At 46.7% G+C, this 22,586-nt stretch overlaps 1 protein-coding gene across 1 annotated transcript in view; it reads right to left on the bottom strand.

Moving 5' to 3' along the window:
* Positions 1 to 2,098: 2,098 nt before the first annotated feature.
* Positions 2,099 to 22,586, bottom strand: part of CMTM8 (CKLF like MARVEL transmembrane domain containing 8) — a 91,750-nt gene continuing 71,262 nt past the window's right edge. The window contains exons 2-4 of the mRNA XM_082662753.1: positions 8,031 to 8,204; positions 3,969 to 4,085; positions 2,099 to 2,523 (exon numbers count right to left, since the gene is read on the bottom strand). Of these exons, the coding sequence (XP_082518879.1) occupies positions 2,440 to 2,523; positions 3,969 to 4,085; positions 8,031 to 8,204 (375 nt within the window). The 3' untranslated portion in view covers positions 2,099 to 2,439. The remainder of the gene's footprint in view (positions 2,524 to 3,968; positions 4,086 to 8,030; positions 8,205 to 22,586) is intronic.

Here is a 22,586-nt window from a genome sequence, read left to right as displayed (position 1 = left end):
GCTCTATCAAAGAGAACGTGATGGTTCTGGAAGGGCTGAGAGGTGAATGCAGACAGCGAACACAGACAGCAGAGCGTAAGCACACTCTATACTATCCCTGTAACAACATTTTTCAACCCCAGAAACCTATTCTTCTTGTTATGCTGGCTGTGTTGCATGTGGCTTTGCTTTTGTTTTTTTCTTCTTTCTCGAGAGAAAAATTAAACCCAGTTCAAAACTTATAGCTTTAGCTGAATAATAGAGAATCATTTTGTTGTCTAAAAACCCACACTTAAAAATTATTCATGAACAAAGTCTCTCAGCATTCAAAAGAAGAAATAATTTCCTTTCAGCCAAAAATAAATGTTTTTTGGTTTTTTGGTGGTTTTTGGGGGTGAACTTTTAAGGCAACACAAAGGGTCATGCTCTTGAAAAGCCACATATAAAAACACGACAGCAAGTCCCCTCCGCATGGATGCAAATGAATCACTGATCTCTTGAAATAGATCTCTTTGGCGCTACCGGTTCAGGAAAGGCCTATGGCTGGTTGTGGTCTATTTGGAAGACATTTCAAAGTGGCTTATGAAATCTTTTACTCCGGAAGTTACTTGCTATATATGTGTCCATGATTATAGAAATCACACTCACACACACACCCCCCCCACACAATCCTAAAAGCAGGCTTCTTTCTTTATGACTGTTTCCAGAAACAGACCTCTTAGGTTACAGTTTTTCTGCCTCTTATGGAGACTTGATTGCAATATAAAGTACTTTAAAAATCTACCAGGTAATGAAAGAGAATGTAAAAAAGAATATATGTGTACATATATATATATATAACTAAATCACTTTGCTGTACACCTGAAACTAACACAACATTGTAAATCAACTATATTTCAATTAAAAAAAAAATCCACCAGGTGCATGCAAGGGGAACATGCTTCTGGGAGTGTGAAAGGGAGAGATAGACAGAGAGGCAGCACACACAAACCCTGACTAGTTATTTCAGCTCTTCTTGCAAAATCAGCGAGTCGGAGGCTGTCCGGGTGATGACTGGGAACACCGCTCCAGAAAGATCGCAGCCCCGGTCACCTGCAGGTCTGCGTCACTGAAGCTGAAGCTTCATGGCTACATGCGGGACCCAAAGAGGCCTCTCGTGTTCCCCACGCCTACCCACTCCCACCCTCCACCCCACCTCTCCCTCTTGGTGTCCCCTCCCCCCTACCTTTTTGGACACACAACCCAAGAACATTCTTCATTGTTCCTTTCAAAGGTCTGGGGTGGGTGTCATTAGACACTGAAGAAATCCCAACTCTCCTTTATAGGGGGAAACAGAGCTTGTTGGCTAAGGAATTAGCTGAACAGGAAAACCAACGCAAACAACACACAACAGATAGAAAACAGCACTGCCAAACGAGCAGAAAAGAGGAGGCCACGGGGCCACGTCCACAGAGTGCACGGCTGAACCCTCTCCCTATCATCAACTATACTAACGTTTCAGTGGTTTTTTGTTTTTCAGTTTGAAAAATCACCCAAGATACACTGCCATTCCAGCAAGAACCATCTTGCCTAAAAACACTTCCTCTAAGTGCACATCTGCCTTCGGAACACAGTTCTTCCCATGGTCTCATAATATCTAATAACAATGTTACAAAATATTAGGGCTTGGAGATTTGGAGCCTTTTGGTCCAATATGTTCCACCTAATATGGTACCTGTGTCTCTATGGTCAGCAAGATGGTTTTTAAGGTACATGCAAGTATTTATCCTTTTAATGGTTATGAGCTTATTTTAATCTGTATTAGAAAAAAATACCACCAGCACCTCAGCCACTGTGCTCAGAGCACCACTTAAGGCGAGCTCATTACTAAGTTCTAAGGCTAGTGTCTCATTAGATGCTTTCTGTGCCAACCTGTTGGCATGTGGGACTCACGCCGCCAGCGATCCCCAGACTTGGGGAGATGGGTCTCTCTGACCACGCTGGCCTGGGGGCTGTGGACAGTGTCTCCTGGCAATATCACTCCAGGCAACCCCATGAGGATGAAGAATTCCGCACAGCCCCCAGCTTCAGGCTTGAGCAATAAGTCTCCTTTCCTGAGTCAGACGCCACATTACCCTGGATTGCGAAACATTTAATGAAAAAAGAATCTGGCATTTTTAAAAGTTAGGTTTACAAACTTGATGCATTCTTAATATTAGCAATTTATCTATTTCTAATACATTGCCTAAGAAAATAAGGTCTATGAAGACATCAACAAGATATTTAAGATTCATTATAAGCTACAGCACTTTGCAAATAAGTATCCAGTTTAATTATAACAAACCACTGTGAGCAAATTTAACTAAGTATATAAAAACATTAGTTAAATACAATTCTCTGGAAATATACATTATACCTACAGCTGTTTTTACAGTGAGATTCTTCCTTTTTTTTTTCCCTTTTAATTCTCAAAATGGCGAATCACTGTATGGTCCTGGATCTCCAAGCTATAAAACTGAAATATGTGTTTCCAGCATAGCAGATGGTGACCAGGAAGGCGAAGAACTGGAGAAAACAAAGCATAATAGAAAGGGGGTTTAGGGCACATCCTAATTAGCAAAAGTTGTCATTTCACCTCTACTGAATAATGCACTTATGGCATCCCTTGACTCCAAGCTTTCTCATCTAAACCTGCTTTATTGGTTCAATTACCTTCCTTCTGAAACAATTTCAGGCTAGGCTGTTTTTCTTTTTTGGAACCTATCTGGAAAGCCTGTAGTCTTACTCCAATAAGCCCAGGGTGTTCACGTGGGGGTGAATATGGCGGTGTGCATCTGAGAAAAGCCCGTGTATTTCTAATTTAGTATCGGTGATTTTAGACCAAAGCTTAACCTCACACTGTCACAGGCTCAGTTTACACAAACAAGCTGAGTGGGCGGAAGGAAGCCAGGGGCCCACATGGGGTGTGAGTGCAGAGGCGGGAAAACGCCGGGCCCTCTCCTGGGGCAACCACGGCCCAGTTCCACCTGATTCTTCATTTTTAAAAAAATTTTATTGACGTCCAGTTGATTTACAGTGTTGTGCTAATTTCTGCTGTATAGCAAAGTGACTCAGTTATACATATATGTACGTTCCTTTTCATATTCTTTTCCATGATGGTTTATCACAGGATATTGAATATAGTTCCCAGTGCTATACAGTAGGACCTTGTTGTTTATCCATCCTATATATACTAGTTTGCATCTGCCCAGCTGATCCTTGCTGTGTGCTAACTTGAGCCCTGTGACTTTTAATCTCACGTGGACCCACGCTCTTTACCTTTAAATAGAGATTTTGAGACATAGGTCAAGAATACGATGAACACCCATGGATCACCCACCAGCTTTAACATCATACTGTCGGTCTTCCTGTCTAACTGCCTGCCTCCCGCCCCCATCACTTCTACTGCGGATGGAATATTATAAGGCCCATCTCAGAGAAACTTTTAAAATTAGTTTTTTAAATTTGAAAAATACACACTTATGGTTTAAAAATGCAAACAGTACATAAACGCATAAATTAAAAAGTAGAAGCCCCTCATCCCACACTCCTCATGGTCCATCACAGTCCCTGGAAGGAGCCTCTGCTGGTGTCTATCTTCCTAGGCATCCTCAGAGCATGAATAAATATTTCTACTTCAACAAACAGAATCCTAGTGTGCTCATTTTCTGCCTCCTCTCCCACTGACACTGTAGGCAGCAGAATTATTCTTAGAATCCCTCAAATGTGTTTTCTCCCTCAAACACTTATTTTGTTCTAGCATTTGGCTTTCACTCGAGCGGACTCTTTCAGCCTCTTTGTGCTCCAGGCCATCGGGAGGCCCCATGATGCTCAAACCAGGAAGTTCACTGCCAAGGTGTCCCTCCCACAGGTGATGCTTTGCCCTGCAGATAACTTTGTCCTCCTCGCCCAGATCCTCAGCCGGCCTTGGGGAGGGAGGAGGAGACCGTGGGGATGAAATGCTCACTCACCGACGAGGCTGCCCAGCTGTTGAAGTTGTGACTGTCCCTCTCCGGGGAGACAGAAGACGCATCCACAATAGCGGCTGAGAGGTATAAGACGAAGGCACTGCCATTAAAGCACAGACCCTGGGAGACAGAGGCGCAGAGTGTTTAGGGAGCCTGGGAAGGTCCGGGCATACCTGGACCTCAGAAGCGGCCAGAAGCGCACCCCGGCTGTGGCAAGGGGCCCACCTGGACTCGTGAGCGGGGCAGGGGACAAGGGCGATGAGAAGGCAGCTCCTCGGCGCCTTGGGGGTACTCAGTGCACGCTGCTTCCTCGCTTACCAACGCTTTGAGGGGTTGCAAAGGGGCTCCTCAGTTGGAGCAGCAAATAAAATATCCCAACCAGAAGGCAGACGCGTCTGACGTTTAGCATCTGCCAGCAGCAAGCAAAATTTTCAAAATTTGTCTGTAAACATCTTAAAACTGGGGGAGTTTACACAGAAACCCAGATTTCTGGATTCCCTTAGGAAGGGAAAAAAACAACAACAACAGAAGATCTAGCGATCCTGGGAGCACATTTCCAGCTTACTTCTCTGTGAAGAATATCCTGCTGTTGTTTAAGTCAGTGCATATGGGTGGCAAGGGTTCAACAGTTTACGCTCACTTGCATGACTTCCTGGTCTCTTCACACGCGTGAGTGTGGAACCCCAACATGGAGGGGTCTCCTGACTGCTGGCCAGGGCTCTACTCACTACTCAGGCAGAGGAGCACCCAGAGCAGGATGACATCAGAAAAAACTGCTGGATGGAAGTCGAGAGACATGGGCCCAATTGTGCGTGAACCTGTGCAAAGTCAGGAGGCTCCAAACCTCAGTTTCCTTAGCTATAAAATGGGGACACACCTCATGATGATAAATTCTGAAAATGCAAATCAGAGCATTTTAAAACCAGGGAGTTTCGGAAGGGAGCAGTGTTAAACAAGAAAAAAAAAAAAAAGTAACATGAAAGGCAATATTTTAAGTTCTTAATGTAATAAATCAATGAAGGAGGCTTAGGTTTGGAGGAGAGACAGACTAATAGATGCTCTAGGCCAGAGGTCAGCAAAATAAGAACCCCGACCAGCAGTCAGGAGACCAAGACTTCGAGTCCCTTCAGAACTGTCACAAAATAGCTAAAAATATGGAAGTGGCTTTGGCACTGGCTAATGAAGAGCGGCTGCAGAGTTCTGAGGCACATGCTAGAAATATGGATGTTTAAGGAGATTCTGGTGAGGTCTCAGATGGAAATGAGGAATATATGTTATTGGAAACTGGAGGAAAGGTGATCCTTGCTATAAAGTGGCAAAGAACTTGTCTGAAAGGTGTTCTAGTGTTTTTTTAGCAAAGTGCCAAAGGAGTGGCCTGGTTCCCCCGACAGCTTGGAGGAAAATGCAAAAGGAGAGAGATGAATTGAAGAAGGAATTGTTAAGCAAAAAAGAACCAGAACTGGGACTTCCCTGGCAGTCCAGTGGTTAAGACTCTGCACTTCCAATGCAGGGGGTATGGGTTCGATCCCTGCTCAGGGAACTAAGATCCCACACGCCGCGCAGCGCAGCCAAAAAAATAAAAATAACAAAACCAAAAAGAACCAGAACTTGAAGATTTGAAAAATTCTCAGCTCAGCCATCTTGCGAAAAATGAGAAAGTTCTTTCAGAAGAGAACACTCAGGGTGTGGCCAAACAGCCTTTTGAGAAAGAGATTACAGGTACAAACCACAGATCTAATCGACCGTCTCAGCAGAAGCCAGGAACAGGGAAGGGATTATACCAGTAGAAACTTTACAAGTTTGAACTGAAGGGGATGCAGACGGGCCAAAACGAAGGAGGGCTGTGGAACTTCTTGGATTCTATGGGACAGAATGAACCACAGAACTATTTGACTGCGAAATAGCTTTATCTTTCACGAAAAGAATGCATCACCCGAAGGTGATTCCGAGATCATCAGGGCTGCCACCCAGTGGGCAGGCTGGTTCCTCCTCAGTTTCAAAGGGTGGGTTTTCTGAGTCAGGATGTCCCCACCCAGTGTCCCAGGGGCAGGGCCGCCCTGCAGAGACACTAGGGTGACAACGCCGCCCCAATGCACCAGGAAGGCAGAGCACTGAACCAAAAAAAGGATTGTTCTGGAGCCTTAAGATCAGATGGAATTTGCCTCATAACTTTTGGGCTTGCTGGGGACCTGTCACCCCTTCCTTCTTTCCTGTTTCTCCCTTTTGAAATGGGAGTGTCTATCTGTACCCGTCTCACCGCTGTATTTTGGAAGCACTCAACTTGTCTGGTTTCACAGGTTCATAGCTGGAGAGGAATTCTGCCTCGGGATGAACTGTACCTCAAGCCCCACCCATATCTGACATAGATGATACTTAAAGGAGACTTTGGATCAAGACTTTAGTTGATGCTGGAATGAGTTTGGGGGATGTTGAGATGGAACGAATGTATTTGCATGTGAGATGGTCAAGATTGGGGGGGGCCAGAATTTTTAAAAATATATTATTATTTTTATTGATATTAGTATAGTATTTTTTATACATTTATTTATTTTTATTTACTTATTATTTTTGACTGTGTTGGGTCTTCGTTGCTGCACACAGGCTTTCTCTAGTTGAGTCAAGTGGGGGCTACTCTTCGTTGTGGTGTGCGGGCTTCTCATTGCGGTGGCTTCTCTTGTTGAGGAGCACAGGCTCTAGAGCGCGTGGGCTTCAGTAGATGCGGTGCGTGGGCTCAGTAGTTGTGGCTCGTGGGCTCTAGAGTGCAGGCTCAGTAGTTGTGGCGCACGGGCTTAGTTGCTCCGTGGCACGTGGGATCTTCCCGGACCAGGGCTCGAACCCGTGTCCCCAGCATTGACAGGCGGATTCTTAACCACTGCACCACCCGGGAGGCCCGGGGCAGAATATTATGGACTGAATGTGTCCCCCCAAATTCATATGTTGAAGCCCTAACCCTCAACGTGATAGTATTTGGATATGGGGCCTTTGAGGTAATTAGGGTTAGAGGAGCTCATGAGAGTGGGGTCCCCCGAGAGGGTTAGTACCCTTCTAAGAAGAGACGAAAGGGAGCTCACATCCTCTCTTTCTCTCTCTGCCATATGAGGACACAGCAAGATCAGCAGGCATCTGCAAGCCAGGAGGAGAGCTTTCACCAGAAACCAACTATACTGACACCTGATCTTAGACTTCTGGCCTCTAGAACTGAGAGAAATTTCAGTCATTGAAGCTTCCCGTCTAGAGTATTCTGTTTTGGCACCCAAGCAGACAAAGACAGGTTCTGTAATCTACACATTTTCTTATCTATTCCCCCTGCCCCACCCCCAGGCTGTGACTCCCTTTGTAATCATGCACCCAGCATGGAGTCAGGACAAGAATCCAGTCACTCTTTTTTTTTTTGTGGTATGCAGGCCTCTCACTGTTGTGGCCTCTCCCGTTGCGGAGCACAGGCTCCGGACGCGCAGGCTCAGCGGCCATGGCTCACGGGCCCAGCCGCTCTGCGGCATGTGGGATCCTCCCGGACCAGGGCACGAACCTGTGTCCCCTGCATTGGCAGGCGGACTCTCAACCACTGCGCCACCAGGGAAGCCCAAGAATCCAGTCGCTCTTGACCACTCCTGCTCCCCCATGTGAGGTCACCTAGTTGCTCTAACAGTGACTTTCATTTTTCATTCTAACTCTTCACCTCTCAACATCAAAGAACTCTGGTACAAAAAGTGTTAAAGCCACGGCCCCAGGAGGGGTTTGGAGGACAGAAGATCTGCAGGGGCTATGCCCTGACACACCTGTTCCTAGATGACACTGTTCATAGGGAATTAATAAAACAAGAGTGTACGCAGTGTATCTCTTGATTCAGTCTTCTGAGGACCGGTTTGCTACTTTGCCTAAAAGGAATTCCTGGACCTTCCAACAATGCTGTTTCACACTCAGGTTTAAAACACCTGTGCTGGGTTCTCCCTGGCTTTGCCCTCTGCTTTGCTGGCAGAGACAATCCTGAATTGTCTGGAGAAGGACTAAGTTCCATCCTACCTAATGGGCAGTGGACAGGAAGAACACCCATGGTTTCCTTACCACCGTGGTCCAAGGCACCTGGGGAATCCTGGTGTAGGTCATCGTTATGTAGATGATGAGGAAGAAGACAGTGAGGACCCAGTAAAACACAGCTACAAACATGACCCAGCCAAACGCAGGGACCCGGAAGTACTCAGTTCCAGCGATCAGTGTCCATACCAGCAGTCCCAGAACCTGTAAAAGAGAAAAGAAAAGGGAGGCGGAAGAGAAAATGAAGAAGGAGGAGGAAGTGGGGACAGAGAAAAAAGTAATTATACAAAGTGTCAATTACAATTTTTACTCATATATATGGGTACATGTACCAAATGTAATCTGGCCGCAAGCTCACATTCTTGCAAATGCTAGGAAGGTAAAATGAATGAACAGAACAGGCAGGGCAGAGACCAGGACAAACAAGAAACCCACGCCTTGTTTCCGGGGTAAGTCTCTGCCCGGCTCTGGCCAGTTGTGGGCTGGTTTTCTCGATATTTCTCCCACCCCCACCCCCAGGAGAACACAGAAACTCAAGTTTGTACATGATGATCTCGATTTTTAAATGTCAGTACTAATAAAGAGGGGCAAAACAACACACATCTGTGGCTGGAATCTGCTCCCAATACTTGTGAAGGGAACAAGATATAAGTCATGCATTTATTCCAACAACGGTCACCCAACTTCACTGCTGCTACAGAGCAAGACAAGCCCGAAGCCCCATCACACCACCACTGAGTGAAGGAAGGATGCTGGTCTACGCTGTGTGAGTCTCTGGTCCTCAAGGAGGGAGGCCACGGTGAAGTGTGCCTTCCAGGGCCCAGGAGGACTTTATTCCTAACTCAGGAAAGTTGGCATCTAAACTTTATTCCCAGGAGACAGCATCAGGCGTGTGGGACGGACTCTGGCAGCAGATCTGGCTGCTGTGTAACTCGGGGCAAGTGATTTCCTTCCTGTCTCAGCTCTCTCCATGGGATGTGGGACAAGACATGAAAGTGACTCTGATCACAAAGCTGGTCATTTGGCATTGACACCTGAGCACCTGCCCTGAGCACATGCCACAGGCTGGGCTTCCTGCTCCGCGGGCCCCGAGGATAGAGCAGGGCAGAAACCAAACAGACCTGCTCATGCATGACTTAGAGTCTCATGGGGGGAAATATCTGAATAGTTACAGTTGTGAAAATGCTCTGAAGGAAATAAAGGGTGTGACAAGGGTCTGTGACAGGGGCTGTGACCTTTTAGGCAGGAACAACAAATGTCCGAGGGGGCTGTGCTGAGGAAGAGCCTGAAAACCCTCTGGGAGCTAGTAAGACGGGCAGAAGACACCGTCCCAGGCAGAGAGCATGGCATGGGCAGAGGGTTGCAGGGGAGGGGCCTTCCAGAACCTGTAGGAGAGTGGAGGACATTAGGACATGGGTACAAGATGTTAGAGGGCTTGGGGAGGGTCAGATTACGTGGGTCCAGGACACCTAAGGATTTTGTACTTTATCCTAAGAGCTACAGGAGGATCCTGAGCCAGACAATGATAAGATCAGGTTAAGTTTTTGCAAGATCACTCTGACTGCATGGCGAGAACAGGCAAGCAGAGTTGGGGGTAGGGGTGGGGAAACAGTTCGGAGACTGCTGCAATAATCCAAGTGGAAGAAGATGCTGCATCCAACACCAAGATGCTGGTGAATACTAGGAAGTGAGTGATTCAAGGGAAATTTCAGAAGGAGACAGAACCTTCACAGATTTGACAGATTAGATTAGGATAAATTGGAATTACCCCCAGGTTTCTGGAAAGACTCCCCAGTGGATTAGGGTGTCACTTCCTCAGCTGGAAAGATGAAAGAGGAACAGGTTAAAGGGCTGACCTGGGCTCAGTTTACAACCTATCCAGTCTAGGGGAGCCAGAGACCTCAGGATGGGGTTAGAAGTGGACAGTCCAGGAGGAAGAGTTCAGGCCCCTCTTTAGGAAAGACTTCGTGTTAGGATCACTTAGCCCTCAGACAGGCTTCCAGGGGACCTTTTAAACTGTTCACTGAGACAAGCCCACCTCCCTGGCGAAGTCTGGATGTCTGTGCTGGGGAACAGGGAACAGACTCTAAGTGCTGTTGCTTCCCCTCCTTAGAGCTGAAAGTTGATGTTCTTTTATCTGCTTGATGTCGTATACGAATTCCGAAGGAACATTTAATGGAGATGTACTTTTGTGTTTACATCTGTGGCAACGGAATTGACTGCAAGTGAAGCAGCACAAAACAGGATAAAATCCCAGAAAGTGCCAAGCCTCAACACCCATGGGGTTTGGGTCCGGAATTCATCACGACTGACAGGTCATCTACACACACAGGTGTGCTATTCCATTGGATCAGTAAGACAGGTAACACACCTCATCCAGCATGGCAGGGTCTGAAACAACAAGAAGGGCTTCCTGATTCAAACTGAAGAGGTCAGAAGGGCCCTCTGTTGATTCACACAGGAAATAACCACAGGAAGAGCCACGGCAACGTGGCAGCTGTCTCTCCAGGAGTGTGCAAGAGTTTAAGAGCTGCCGGCATAAGCCTGTGCCAGCTAAACAGGCTCAGCTAACAGCTCTTGGCTCTGAACGTGAAAATGGTTTTCATTATTAAAGCAAGCGGAGTCCACTATCCAGAGACGCTGTCTAATGTGCTAGCGGCAGTCATCTTTTACACACAGACATGATATTGCTAACTGAGCTGTCTCTCAAAAAACAGGAATCCTTGACCCAAGATCTTACCAGCAAACACAGGAAAAGAACTGTCAGGAAAAGAATTACTCTACCTAAGTGAATTTCCTAGGTAAGTGAAATATATCCAGAAGCACACTTTTTGTCTCTCACTATAACCAATACTGATGAAAAGCACTCTACAAAAATGTTACTCAGCTCTGTGTGTGTGTGTGTGTGTGTGTGTGTGTGTGTGTGTGTAAGTAGATCTTTGTTCAGACTACAAAAATAGTTTGTTTTTTCACTGATAAACATTATTTTAAGCCAACCCCTTTTTTTGAATGGTAAATCTAAGACTTAAAGTTTAAGAAAGTGATAAGTGCAGGTAAAAATAAGCACAGCAGTATAAAAACTATACATAAAACACACAAAGAAGTTACAAACACCAGTTGTAAATTCTCGAGAAACCAATATAAAAATTTTACATTGAGCCTTCCTAACTTCTTTCGCTTGCATTTATAACTACCACCTGCAAATCCTTTTCTTTCTCCTTTAAAAATACGGATCACTCAGTATATGGTGCCTATAACTTGTTTCTTTCAGTCAGCCATGCCACCGAGGACCTCTTTCCAGATCTATGTCGATTTTAACAGCTGCCCAGTTTTCCGTAATTCATGTAACCAGTTCCCTATGGAGAAAAATTTAAGTTGTCTCCTTTATGTTTGTACAAAAAATACCCAGGGAACATTCTTATATAATGTATACCTCTGCAAACATGAATTCCAGGATAGATTTCTAGAAGTGAAATTTCTAGAATATTTTAAGCTTTAGAGGTATGTCAAATTACTCATCAAAAAACTTGTGCTAACTCATCCTCTCATCTGAGTATGTTTGCTCTTCCCTTCCAACCTCATTAAATGCCCAGGTTTTAAATAATTAAAAACCTGAGTAAAAAACAAAACAAAAGAGATCTCATGTTTTGCCCTTCACTGCTTGACTGAAGTACAGCACAGAGAAAAGTGTACAAATCCTAAGTGAACAGCTCAATGAATTTTCACAAACTGGACCAACTTGTGTCACCAGCATCCACTCAAGAAAGAGAACATGACTAGCACTGCTGTGGCGGAGCGGGGGGTTCCATCACGCCTAGTTATTCCTTCCCTCCTCCGAGGGTCCCAACCCCCCTGGTTTCTGTCATCCTGTTTTGGAACTTCAGAGACATGGAATCCTATCGTCCATGTTCCCATGTTTGATTTCTCTCACTCAACACTGTGAGTTTCATCCACGACACTGAACGTCATTTGTTCACTCTCTCAGCTGCCCAGCAATGGTTCTCAAACATCAGAATCAACTGAAGGGCTTGTTAACCTACAGGTGGATGGGCTTCCCCCCAGAGTTTGTGATTAGCAGTAGGTCTAGGAAGGGATCTGAGAATCTGCATTTCTAAGTTCCCAGGGGATGCCACTGGTTCAGGGACCACACACTAAGAACAGATGTACTGTATCCTTCTTGTTTATTTTAGTTTGCATTTTCCTGATCAGTCCTGAGGATGGAAGAGCATCTTTTCAAATATTTATTAGCCACTTCTAGTTCTGATTTATTGACGTTTTAAAAAAATCACTTTCTTACTGATCTGTAGAAATCTTTACATAACAGGGATGGTAACAAACTACATATGAGGCAATATTTTCCCATCCAGCTTTTTTAAATTCAGTCTTTAGTCACATGGGAGTTTAACATTTTTACACAGTTAACTGGTAGCTCTTTGAGCCTTCTTCTATTCCTATGTGCTTAGGAAGGGCTTTCTCAGCACAAGATTATAAAAATATTCTCCTATATTTTCTGATAGTTTTGTGTGTATGCTTAAATCTTTAAACAAACTAGAACTGAATTCTATATATGGGGTGAAGAAAGTCCAACTTTATTTTTTTCCAGCAGACGGTCAGGTGATCTGTTATCACTTACTGATGACTTCTCACATTTTGGGTCAGTTTCTGGAACCTTTATTCCACTCATCTGTGTTGACTGCTGTGCTAGCACCAATTCCTGTAGCTTCAGCATGTATTTTAGGCTTTTAGGTAAAGATGTCAAAATGGACACATGAATCTAACTTTGTTCCTTTCCCAAACCCTTCTAAAATTATCATCAGAATGAGATGAATAGGAAAGGAGACAAAAGTGACACATTTTTGGAAGGGGCTCCCCTGAGTACCCAGCATAATGGATGAAAACAGACCCAACCGAGGTTCAGAAATCTCAGAACCTCAGGTGCAAAGAGAAGATGTTTTGAACAATCAAAGAACCACCAAGGATCAGAAAACAGAAAGGCTTTTAACCTTTTCCAGAAGCAGACAGAATGTTAGAAAATAATGGCAAATGCCTTCAAACTGGAAAGTGGTTTCTAACCCAGAAATTACCCAGGAAAATAATCAGTGAAGAGCAAGAGGCAGACTTTTTTTTTTTTTTCAGATATGCAACATCTAAAAAGAATCCACCTTCCACACATTCTCTCTCAGTAATCTACTGAAGGATATGACCCAACAAAATGAGGGTATAAACTCTAAAAGAGGAACTATTGAGTAAACCAACAGAACGCTGTGGGAGAAAGGGTGAGGGTAATCCCCAGAAGGAGGGGAAATCCAGGCATGACAAACGATCCAGGCACAGAAGGTATAACCCGGTCAGATCAGAGCCGAGTGACTCAAAAGACAGGGACTTCCCTGGTGGTCCAGTGGTTAAGACTTCACACTCCCAATGCAGGGGGCCCCGGTTCCATCCCTGGTCTGGGAAGATCCCCCCCATGTCGCAACTAAAAGATCCTGCGTGCCACAACTAAGACCCAGCACAGCCAAATAAATAATAATTAAAAAAAACCCAAAACAAAAGACAGGCATGGTGAAGGCCATCACCACCGTGCCTTTTGTCACTTTACCTTCTTAACCTGGTGAGTCTATTAGGGAATCTGCTTCACCCCAAGTGAGGGAGGAAGCCAAGAAAGGGGAAGACAAGGGATCCAGGAAACCAGAAAGTCAGCCCAACAGAAAGGTAAAGGGAATTCCAAGGTGAAGGGAGATCCCCAGGAGAAATGCATCCAAGATAAAAATGAGAACTCTGATTATCTGATGGGAATGGCTTGTGGGAAACTTTACTGAAAGGCTATTAGAAAAACACGAGGTGAATTAGCTACAAAGAAAAGTGAGCAAATTCTTAAAAAATATGTACGTTATTAATGTCACTAAATACCAGAAGAAACTATTAGCAGCTGTTTGTAGTTAAGTGTTCACTGTAACACGACTCTAATATTTACACAGAGATAATAAATACTGAATATTGACCTGAACAAATGATAACAAGGAGAGGAAAGCAATAGGGATGATGCAATGGACTGAATATTTCAATTAACTGCCTTGTGGAATGAGATTGATTGCCCCACCCACCCCACTTCCTGAATGGTACCAGATATCTGTGTTTTTTCTATGAAGAAAGTTTTTTAAAACTGAAAACCTTCAACGCCGTGAAGGTCTTGAGACCGTCAGCGAGCTGATTCCAACAGCCCTGCTGGACCCTCCGCATGCACATGCCCCCACGCAGCTTCCTTATTCTAGGGTCCTGTGGACCAAGGAAACAGATGCCTTAGATTTTTAAAAATCACACTGAAAGACACACTGAGTTTGTCTGTGAGTTCTCTCCTGCCTCTGAACTTTGTGACAGCTGTTCTGCTGCTCAGGGGAGTTTAAAGGGTCTCATTTATTCAAATGTACACTGAGCATCTCTTATGAGCCAGGGCTTTTTCAAGGCACTACGGGTTAGCTGATTTCTTTCTGACTTTATAGCCTGGAACCGGGATGGGCACCATCTGTCCTGCAGCCTTGAAAACAGGTGACTACTGACAATGAACTAGGCTACCCTGGGAGCAACGCACCAGCTGTTTCCAGCTGGCTTTGCCCCGGAGGAGTTGTGTTGATCCAGGTGTGAGCTCAGCGCACCTCCAAGATACCTCATTGGGCTTTAGATCATTGACCATATTAACTCCTTGCAATAAAGTGGCGTTGAAAACTGGCTACTGTAGACTTACTCTTATGTGTCCTGCAAGGAGAGAACCAAACAATATGACCATGCCAGGCTGTCTCCTCCTGCCATGTTTAATACCACACACACGTGACAACATTCAAACATTCAAAAACCTCACTGAGGGCTTCCCTGGTGGCACAGTGGTTAAGAATCCTCATGCCAACTCAGGGGACAAGGGGTTCAAGCCCTAGTCCAGGAAGATCTCACATGCCGCGGAGCAACTAAGCCCGTGTGCCACAACTACTGAGCCTGCGTTCTAAAGCCCGCAAGCCACAACTACTAAGCCCGTGTGCCACAACTACTGAAGCCCACGCACCTAGAGCCTGTGCTCCGCAACAAGAGAAGCCACCGCAATGAGAAGCCCGCGCACCGCAACGAAGAGTAGCCCCCGCTCGCTGCAATTAAAAAGAAAGCCCACAAGCAGCAACGAAGACCCAATGCAGCCAAAAATAAATAAATAATTTATTTAAAAAGAAACTCACTGAGTGTGCACTAGTGGTGCAATGATGTGGGAAAATGGACATGGTCTCTGCCTCTGGAAAAGGTTCGTCAATGGATATTCGACTATGAACTGTGGTTAAGTCCTATGAAAGGAAACTAGGCTGATACAAGAATGTAAAGCACAAGGACCCAACCAGGTCTGGATGGTCAGAGGCAGTTTAAGATTAAGTAGGTGAATGGGAGTTAGCCAGGCAACATTTGGGTGATGGAGGGAAAGCCAAGACTCTGAGATCTCAAAGACATCCCATCTGATGACGTGAGTCTCCCACAGGCTCTGACCTAACACACGAAGGTCAGATGGAAGTTCAGTTCCAGAGGAGACTGACCCATGGCTTGGCATCGGATGTCAGTCTCCAGAGAGCACCTTTTCTCAAAGTCAAGATTCATTCCATAGCGGTTCAAGGGCCAAAGAATGTGAATGTTGGAAGAGAAGTTCAGGAGATGTTTGGGATCAACAAGCTTAGAGCTAGTTAGTGGTCAGAGCAGAACCAAACATCTAGTCTGATGTTATTTTAATTGGTAGCATTGGATCTTGGTGTCTTCCTCCCCTTCTCCACTTCCCCATTCTTTGGCTGGGGCGATGCTAGCACTCGCGGTAACGTCAGACTGAGAAGCAGAGCTGGCTCAGTGGGGAAATCAGGTACTCCAGATTCCGCCTGTCCTTGGCCAAGTTACCAACCTGAGCCTGTTTCCTTATCTGTAAAATGGGGATACAGAAACTTTCCTCATAGGGTTGTTGGAAGACAAAGGGAGTTAATATATGCACAGCAGTGCCTGGGATCAGCTGGGTGCTGGGTCAGTTATTACTATTATGCTAGTATCATTATCAGGGTTGACAGTGACTCCCGGGAATCCATCCCCTCCTCCTTTCCCAGTATCCTCTTCTCTATATTTCAAGATTTTTACACCTGTATGGAGCCAAGGAGTCTTACCTATGTCCAGCTCCCGGACATATGGACTGAACTTGAGGCCTCTCCTATGGGCAAGATGCCCAACAAGATGCCAGGCTAAGTGAACCAGGAGCGTTTGACCCTTCAGCTCTGTCCTCTCTGCCTGTGCGGACACCCTCAATATCATGGTTACCATGTCCTCCGTTCCTATTTGGTTAAATGGTACAATGCCAAGGCCATCTGGCCTGGTAGAAAGATTCAGGCTTTGAATTCTTACCAGCTGTGTGACTGGGCAAATAACATTTCTCTCTTTAACCAATTTTTTTTTTTTTTTTTTTTTTTTTGCGGTACGCGGGCCTCTCACTGCTGTGGCCTCTCCCGTTGCGGAGCACAGGCTCTGGACGCGCAGGCTCAGCGGCCATGGCTCACGGGCCCAGCCGCTCCGCGGCATGTGGGATCTTCCCGGACCAGGGCACGAACCCGTGTCCCCTGCATCGGCAGGCGGACTCCCAACCACTGCGCCACCAGGGAAGCCCTAACCAATATTTTTTGAGCACTTACTATGTGGCCAGGCCCCAGGTAATAGTAATAGCATATTATGTCCTAGAGAGTAAGGAAGAGCTTGACATGCCTCACCTCGCTTTAACCCACACAGCTGCCCTCTGAATAACTTTCATCAGGACCGTTTTACAAATGGAGAAACAGGCACTAAGTGTTACATAACTTAGCCCAGACTTTTAACTATGCTGCCACAAAATATCAATAACATGCCCCAAATCAGTTAATTTCTCTGTGCCTCAGTTTCATCATCTGTACCCAGGGATAAAATGTATCTTCTAGAATTCACATGAGACAAAATGCTCTATAAATGATAACTACTATTGTGATTAATAATGGCAAAAACAGCGTTTGGCAGACCACAAACCTGCCCTGAGGGCCAGCCACATGCAAGGCTGAAGAGGCCAGCACCTGCTCTGTTTTCTTTCTGTGCTGGTTCAGAGCGTCACCTAGAATGCCACCAGCCAACCCCTCCCAAGTGCAAGTCTCTGGGCAGAAATAAGCTCTGGTAAAATGAGCAGATGCCTTGATGCAAACCCATGCCTGGTTCTGCGAAACAAAATTCCTCAGAGCTGCCCACTGATGCTGGGCCACCAGGCAGTGCTCGAGCTCATCGTTACAAAGCCTATTATCTGCTGGCCTTTCACGTGGCACCTTGGTTCCTTTAAAATAGAGACAAATAGAAAGAAAACAGGGATGGCTGCAAATCCTATCTGCTCTGATGCTTTAAGCATCCGATTCAGAGAGTTGCTGTTTTTAACTCAATGAAGACCAAGAAATCCTGGAAGAAAGCTGATATATTACAGAGGTTGACATCAGAGCCACCTCAGGTCAGCAACCACGCCGTGAGCACCTGCTACAAGCCAGACACAGTGCTGGGTGCTCAGGCTCCAAACGTGAGCAGGGCACGAGTCCCCACCCCTGAGGACTCTACCACCTCGTGTGAGACATGAACACAATCCACTTCCTTCTTTTTCATGGGGGTTGACAACTGTGGGCCATGGTCACCCGCAGCCCCGCTGCCTGTTATGTACAATCCACAAACACGGCCAATGCTCATCCATTTAAGCGTTATCTAAGGCTGTTTTCATGCTACAACAGCAGAATGCACGGCCTTTGGCTGCAAAGCCTAAAATATCTACTATCTGGACCTTTACAGAAAAAATTTAGCCAATCCTGTTAACCGTCACACTTACTCTCTGCATCAGGAAATATACACACGTGCACATATAGTTGTTATATTTTTGTTTCCTGCATTGTTTCAAATAAACCAGATTATTAACACATTGAGCCAGAGGAGATGATAGGGAAAAAGCCTGCACCCTTTCCCTGCACCACCGAGGAACTGCATCATACTCAAGATGACAGCTCCCTACACCTGCTGAGTGCTGTCGAGTCACCTCCACGCCCCTTCCAGATCAGTAGTGCTTCTGTTCAGCAAGCATGGCGAACTTTTCCATTTACCCACTAGAGGGTGACCAAACACTGCTTACGAAAGATTTAGGAGCTACGGTCCCTCTAAGGTGGGATGAGATCAGAGTTTACCATCTGTCTGGATAAGTTCCTACACTTGAAGCACATTCCACAGAGGTGGCAGGATGTGGAAGAATAAACTCGGTCTAGGACCCACCCATTAGACCCAGATGTTGCCTGGAAACAGATCTGACAAGAAATGTACTCGGCTGGCTTGCGATAAGGATTAATTAATACAAAGACTTGGAAGGGCAAATTTAATCCATGCGCCCCGACTAAGCTTTACTGAAGTATGCTTAATACCTGCTGCTTTCTTCAACAAGAAACTGTGCCTCTTCAGGCCTCTGCTTCCCAATCTGGGAAATGGGGAAGACAGAGTTAGGAAAGTAGTTTTCAAATGGGAGTGGGGGGACCAGCACCTGGGAGATGCATATGTGAGTCACCCGGGGGTATTTCAAACCACTTTCTTCTTGGTCGTCTTCCCACTTTCACACACCATGAGGGTGGGTGTCTCCCTCTGGCCCTGCTTGACCGCTCCTCAAGTACCATTACAGGAGACCTTTGGGTGCTGCAGAGCAGAACAAAGCTTGAGGCCTACGTGATGCTAGTAGTTTGTGACTTAACCTTGCTCTCGCTTGGAACTTTAGTGTGACATCTATGATCAATTAAAGGCCTGCTCTCAGGGAAACCACAGAACCTCAATAGTCCCAGCAGGCGACTGAATGGAAATCTGCATACTGGGCTGGTTTTCAAATATATTTACAAATTCTTTGACACACCTCTTGAGTACAGGCTCCTCTCAAATATTTCTGTTGAACGGAGCGCGGCAGAAATGATGCTACGTGATTTGGGAGGCTAGGTCATAAAAAGGATCCAGCTTCTCCTGGGCTCTGGGGAAGCTGGCAGCCACTTTGTGAGGACACTCAAGCAGTCTTGCGGGGAGGCCCACACAGAGAGGAACAGAGGCCTCCCACCAACTTGCCAGCAGGCGAGTGACTGCCTTGGTGAAATGGATCTCCAGGCTCAGTCAAGCCTTAACTGACTGCAGCCCCAGAAGACACCTGACTGAGCCCCAGGAAAATGCCTGACCCAGAAATGCCCAGTTAAGTTGATCTTGAATTCCTGATCCACAGACACTGTGAGTGATAATACATATTTACTGCTGTTTAAAAGTGTTACGCCTGGGCTTCCCTGGTGGCACAGTGGTTGAGAGTCCGCCTGCCGATGCAGGGGACACGGGTTCGTGCCCCGGTCCGGGAAGATCCCACGTGCCGCGGAGTGGCTGGGCCCGTGAGCCATGGCCGCTGAGCCTGCGCGTCCGGAGCCTGTGCTCCGCAACGGGAGAGGCCACAACAGTGAGAGGTCCGCATACCGCCAAAAAAAAAAAAAAAAAAAAAGTGTTACGCTTGGGGGTAATCTGTTATGCAGTTATAGATGACTAATACACGAAGTTCATCCAATGTGGGCTTATGTCCAAGAGGCAGAGTGGTAGGGAGGGAGGACCGAAGACCTAAGTTCGTCACTAACTTTCTGGCCCCTCTAAGCCTCAGTCTGTGCCTCCACGAGATGGGCGTGGCACCATCTAGGTTGCTGCAGGGTCTGAAGGTGTTTTGTGACCTGCAAAGAGCTCCATAAACAGCAGTGATTACTGCTCATGCTTTTCTCCTCTAGGAAACATGATGCAATGTTTAGGAGAGCTGGCATCTTGGCAGTAAGGGTCCTAGAAATAAAGTGGGGTCTATTCCTGTAGTTAGAACCATGGGGCTCAGGGCATTAAGGATGTGCTAGAGGACACGCTGGCACACTTTTCCTGTGAAGGGCCACATAGTAAGTATTTCGGGCTTTCTGGGCCATATGGTCTCCATCACAACTATTCAATTCTGCCCCTGTGGCATGAAAACAGCCACAGACAATATGCAAAAGGATGGGAGTAACCGTGTTCCACGAAAACTATTTACAAACACAAGTGGCTGGCTGGATTGGCTGGCAGGCTATCATCTGCCAACCTCTGCCCTCGAGCCTTGCTTCTCCAAGTGTGTGGTCCCCAGAGCAACAGGCACACCTCCAAGGAGCTTGTTAGAAATGCAGACTCTGGGACTTCCCTGGTGGCCCAGTGGCTTAGACTCCACGCTCCCGATGCAGGGGGCCCGGGCTCGATCCCTGGTCAGGGAACTAGATCCCACATGCCGCAACTAAGAGTTCGCATGCTGCAACTAAAGACCCCACATGCCGCAACTATGACCCAGCGCAGCCAAATAAATAAATATTTTTAAAAAGAAGAAGAAATGCAGATTCTCAGGCCACCCAGCACTGAATCGACATCCCTGGGGGAGGGGTCCAGCCACGTGTCCTGAAAGCCTCCAGCAGCTCAGCTCTGAGAAGGCCCACCTTCCTTCCCTCCTTTCCCCCAAACCCCATACACCAGGGGCTTACGAGCGATCTTGGGTGACAATGACCTGATCAAAGATTTCAGGCCTCACAAAGGACACACATCATCTCAATATTCTCCATGAATCAGTGAACAACACTGGATTCATGGTCCTGGGTCACCAGTAAGCAAAGGAGCAGTCAGTCCTGGTCAAATAGCTTAGAGTCTTCAAGAAAACAGAACAAACTGTGTGGTAGCAGCACTCTCAGGGTGAAAGGATTGGGTTCAGTGACACCCAAAGTCCTCCTCAGTCCCTGAGGCTGAGGGAGCCCTTTGTGGTCAGACGCCGGCCCGGCTCCCAGCCCTGCTTGCTTCTTTCAGCAAAGTTCTTTGAATGCTGGCTTCCTTCCGTTTCGATGAAGCGCTGGGGTATAAAAGGCAAAGGGCGGAAGGAAAAGGGATACTTTTTAAGGAACAGGAGAGAGAGGAAAGGCTTATAGGGAAGAAGCAATACGAAGGAGGAGAAAAAAGGAATTATGGGGAGTGGGGATCACTACAAAGCAGCACCTTCCTCTTCGACCTGGGGAGACCCTCCATCCCATCACAACGTAACTGTCTTGCTGTCTCATCAGCATCAGTGTCTGCCTATGGTATTGCCAGTTACATCACTCATCTCATTCAGCCACACACAGCCGCATGGTGTAGAGAGTCATGCTCCCCAGTGTAAGGTCAGGTCCAAATCCACAGTCTACAAAGCCGGGTCTGAGGACTCCTTTCTGCTATAGAACCTCCCAGCACCGCCCACAGGAGCACAGCTCTGCTTGAGGTCAAGGAAGCATCTCACACGAACGAGCCTTCCTGTGTACTGACTCTACTGCATCGCAGGCCCCCTGTGGGCACATCCCCCCAGGGGTGGGGCTCCACCTCTGTCCTCCACCCTTGAGGCACCAGGAGAAGGAGGAGGTCAGACAAAGCAGTTCAGACACTGTAAACAGTACAGTATCAGAAGTCACAGGGCCGCTCTTTAATGTCAACCTTAAAAGCACTGTAATAAAAACCAAGCAAGGAGGATTATGAACCACTTTCCTCCACCAAAGATGCCAGAGCGCTCGACCCACAGCTGTGGTGTGAAAAGCCGAACCCTCACATTGAGGAAGCCGGATCAATGTGCTGGACGTTGGGGGCTCTGCAGCTCTCTGTCCAGGCTGCTGATCTATGCAGTCTGTCCTTCCCTCGGTCCACGCGCCCTCTGGGTGTCTAAGTGACTCTGAGTGCAGGAAATAAGGTTGTGCTTCATCTTTAGCCGAGGGCTCGGATCCCTCAGCAGTCAGGTCTTGCTTCCACGGAGCTGGAAAGGCACCAGCGACGTGCTCCCCTGCTGGTCCAGCGGTTAAGAATCCGTCTTGCAGGGACTTCCCTGGTAGCACAGTGGTTGAGAATCCGCCTGCTAATACAGGGTACACGGGTTCAAGCCCTGGTCCAGGAAGATCTCACATGCCGCAGAGCAACTAAGCCTGTGCGCCACAACTATGGAGCCTGCGCTCTAGAGCCCGCGAGCCACAACTACTGAGCCTTCGTGCCACAACTGCTGAAGCCCATGTGCCTAGAGCCCATGCTCCGCAACAAGAGAAGCCACTTTAATGAGAAGCCCACGCACCGCAATGAAGAGTAGCCCCCACTCACCACAACTAAAGAAAGCCCGCACAGCAATGAAGACCCAACACAGCCATAAATAAATAAATAAATAAATGAAAATAAAGTTCCCTTAAAGAAAAGAATGGGCCTCGGGCCTGGAGCACAGCATTACCAAGAGAGCCTGTGCAGGGCTTATCACCTTGTGTGGGAATATCTTTCCCTGTTTCAATCGCAACGAGAGTGTTCCTTTGTTCTGCTTTAGTATGTACACAATGGCCCTCAGGCATGTCCCCAGCTTTCAGACTCCAAAGGAGAAGCGTTGGAGGCTTTCTGCTGTGGCTTAAGAAGGGTGTTCACAGGCCAACTGCCCTATGTTGGCCACCAGGGGGGCTGCCTAGTGAGGAGGGACTGATGGCTACTATT

Source organism: Grampus griseus, assembly GCF_964374135.1.
Source record: "Grampus griseus genome assembly, chromosome: 10".
NCBI lineage: Eukaryota > Metazoa > Chordata > Mammalia > Artiodactyla > Delphinidae > Grampus > Grampus griseus.
The sequence above is the reverse complement of the archived record's forward strand: the minus strand, read 5'-3'. Positions and strand labels throughout refer to the sequence as shown.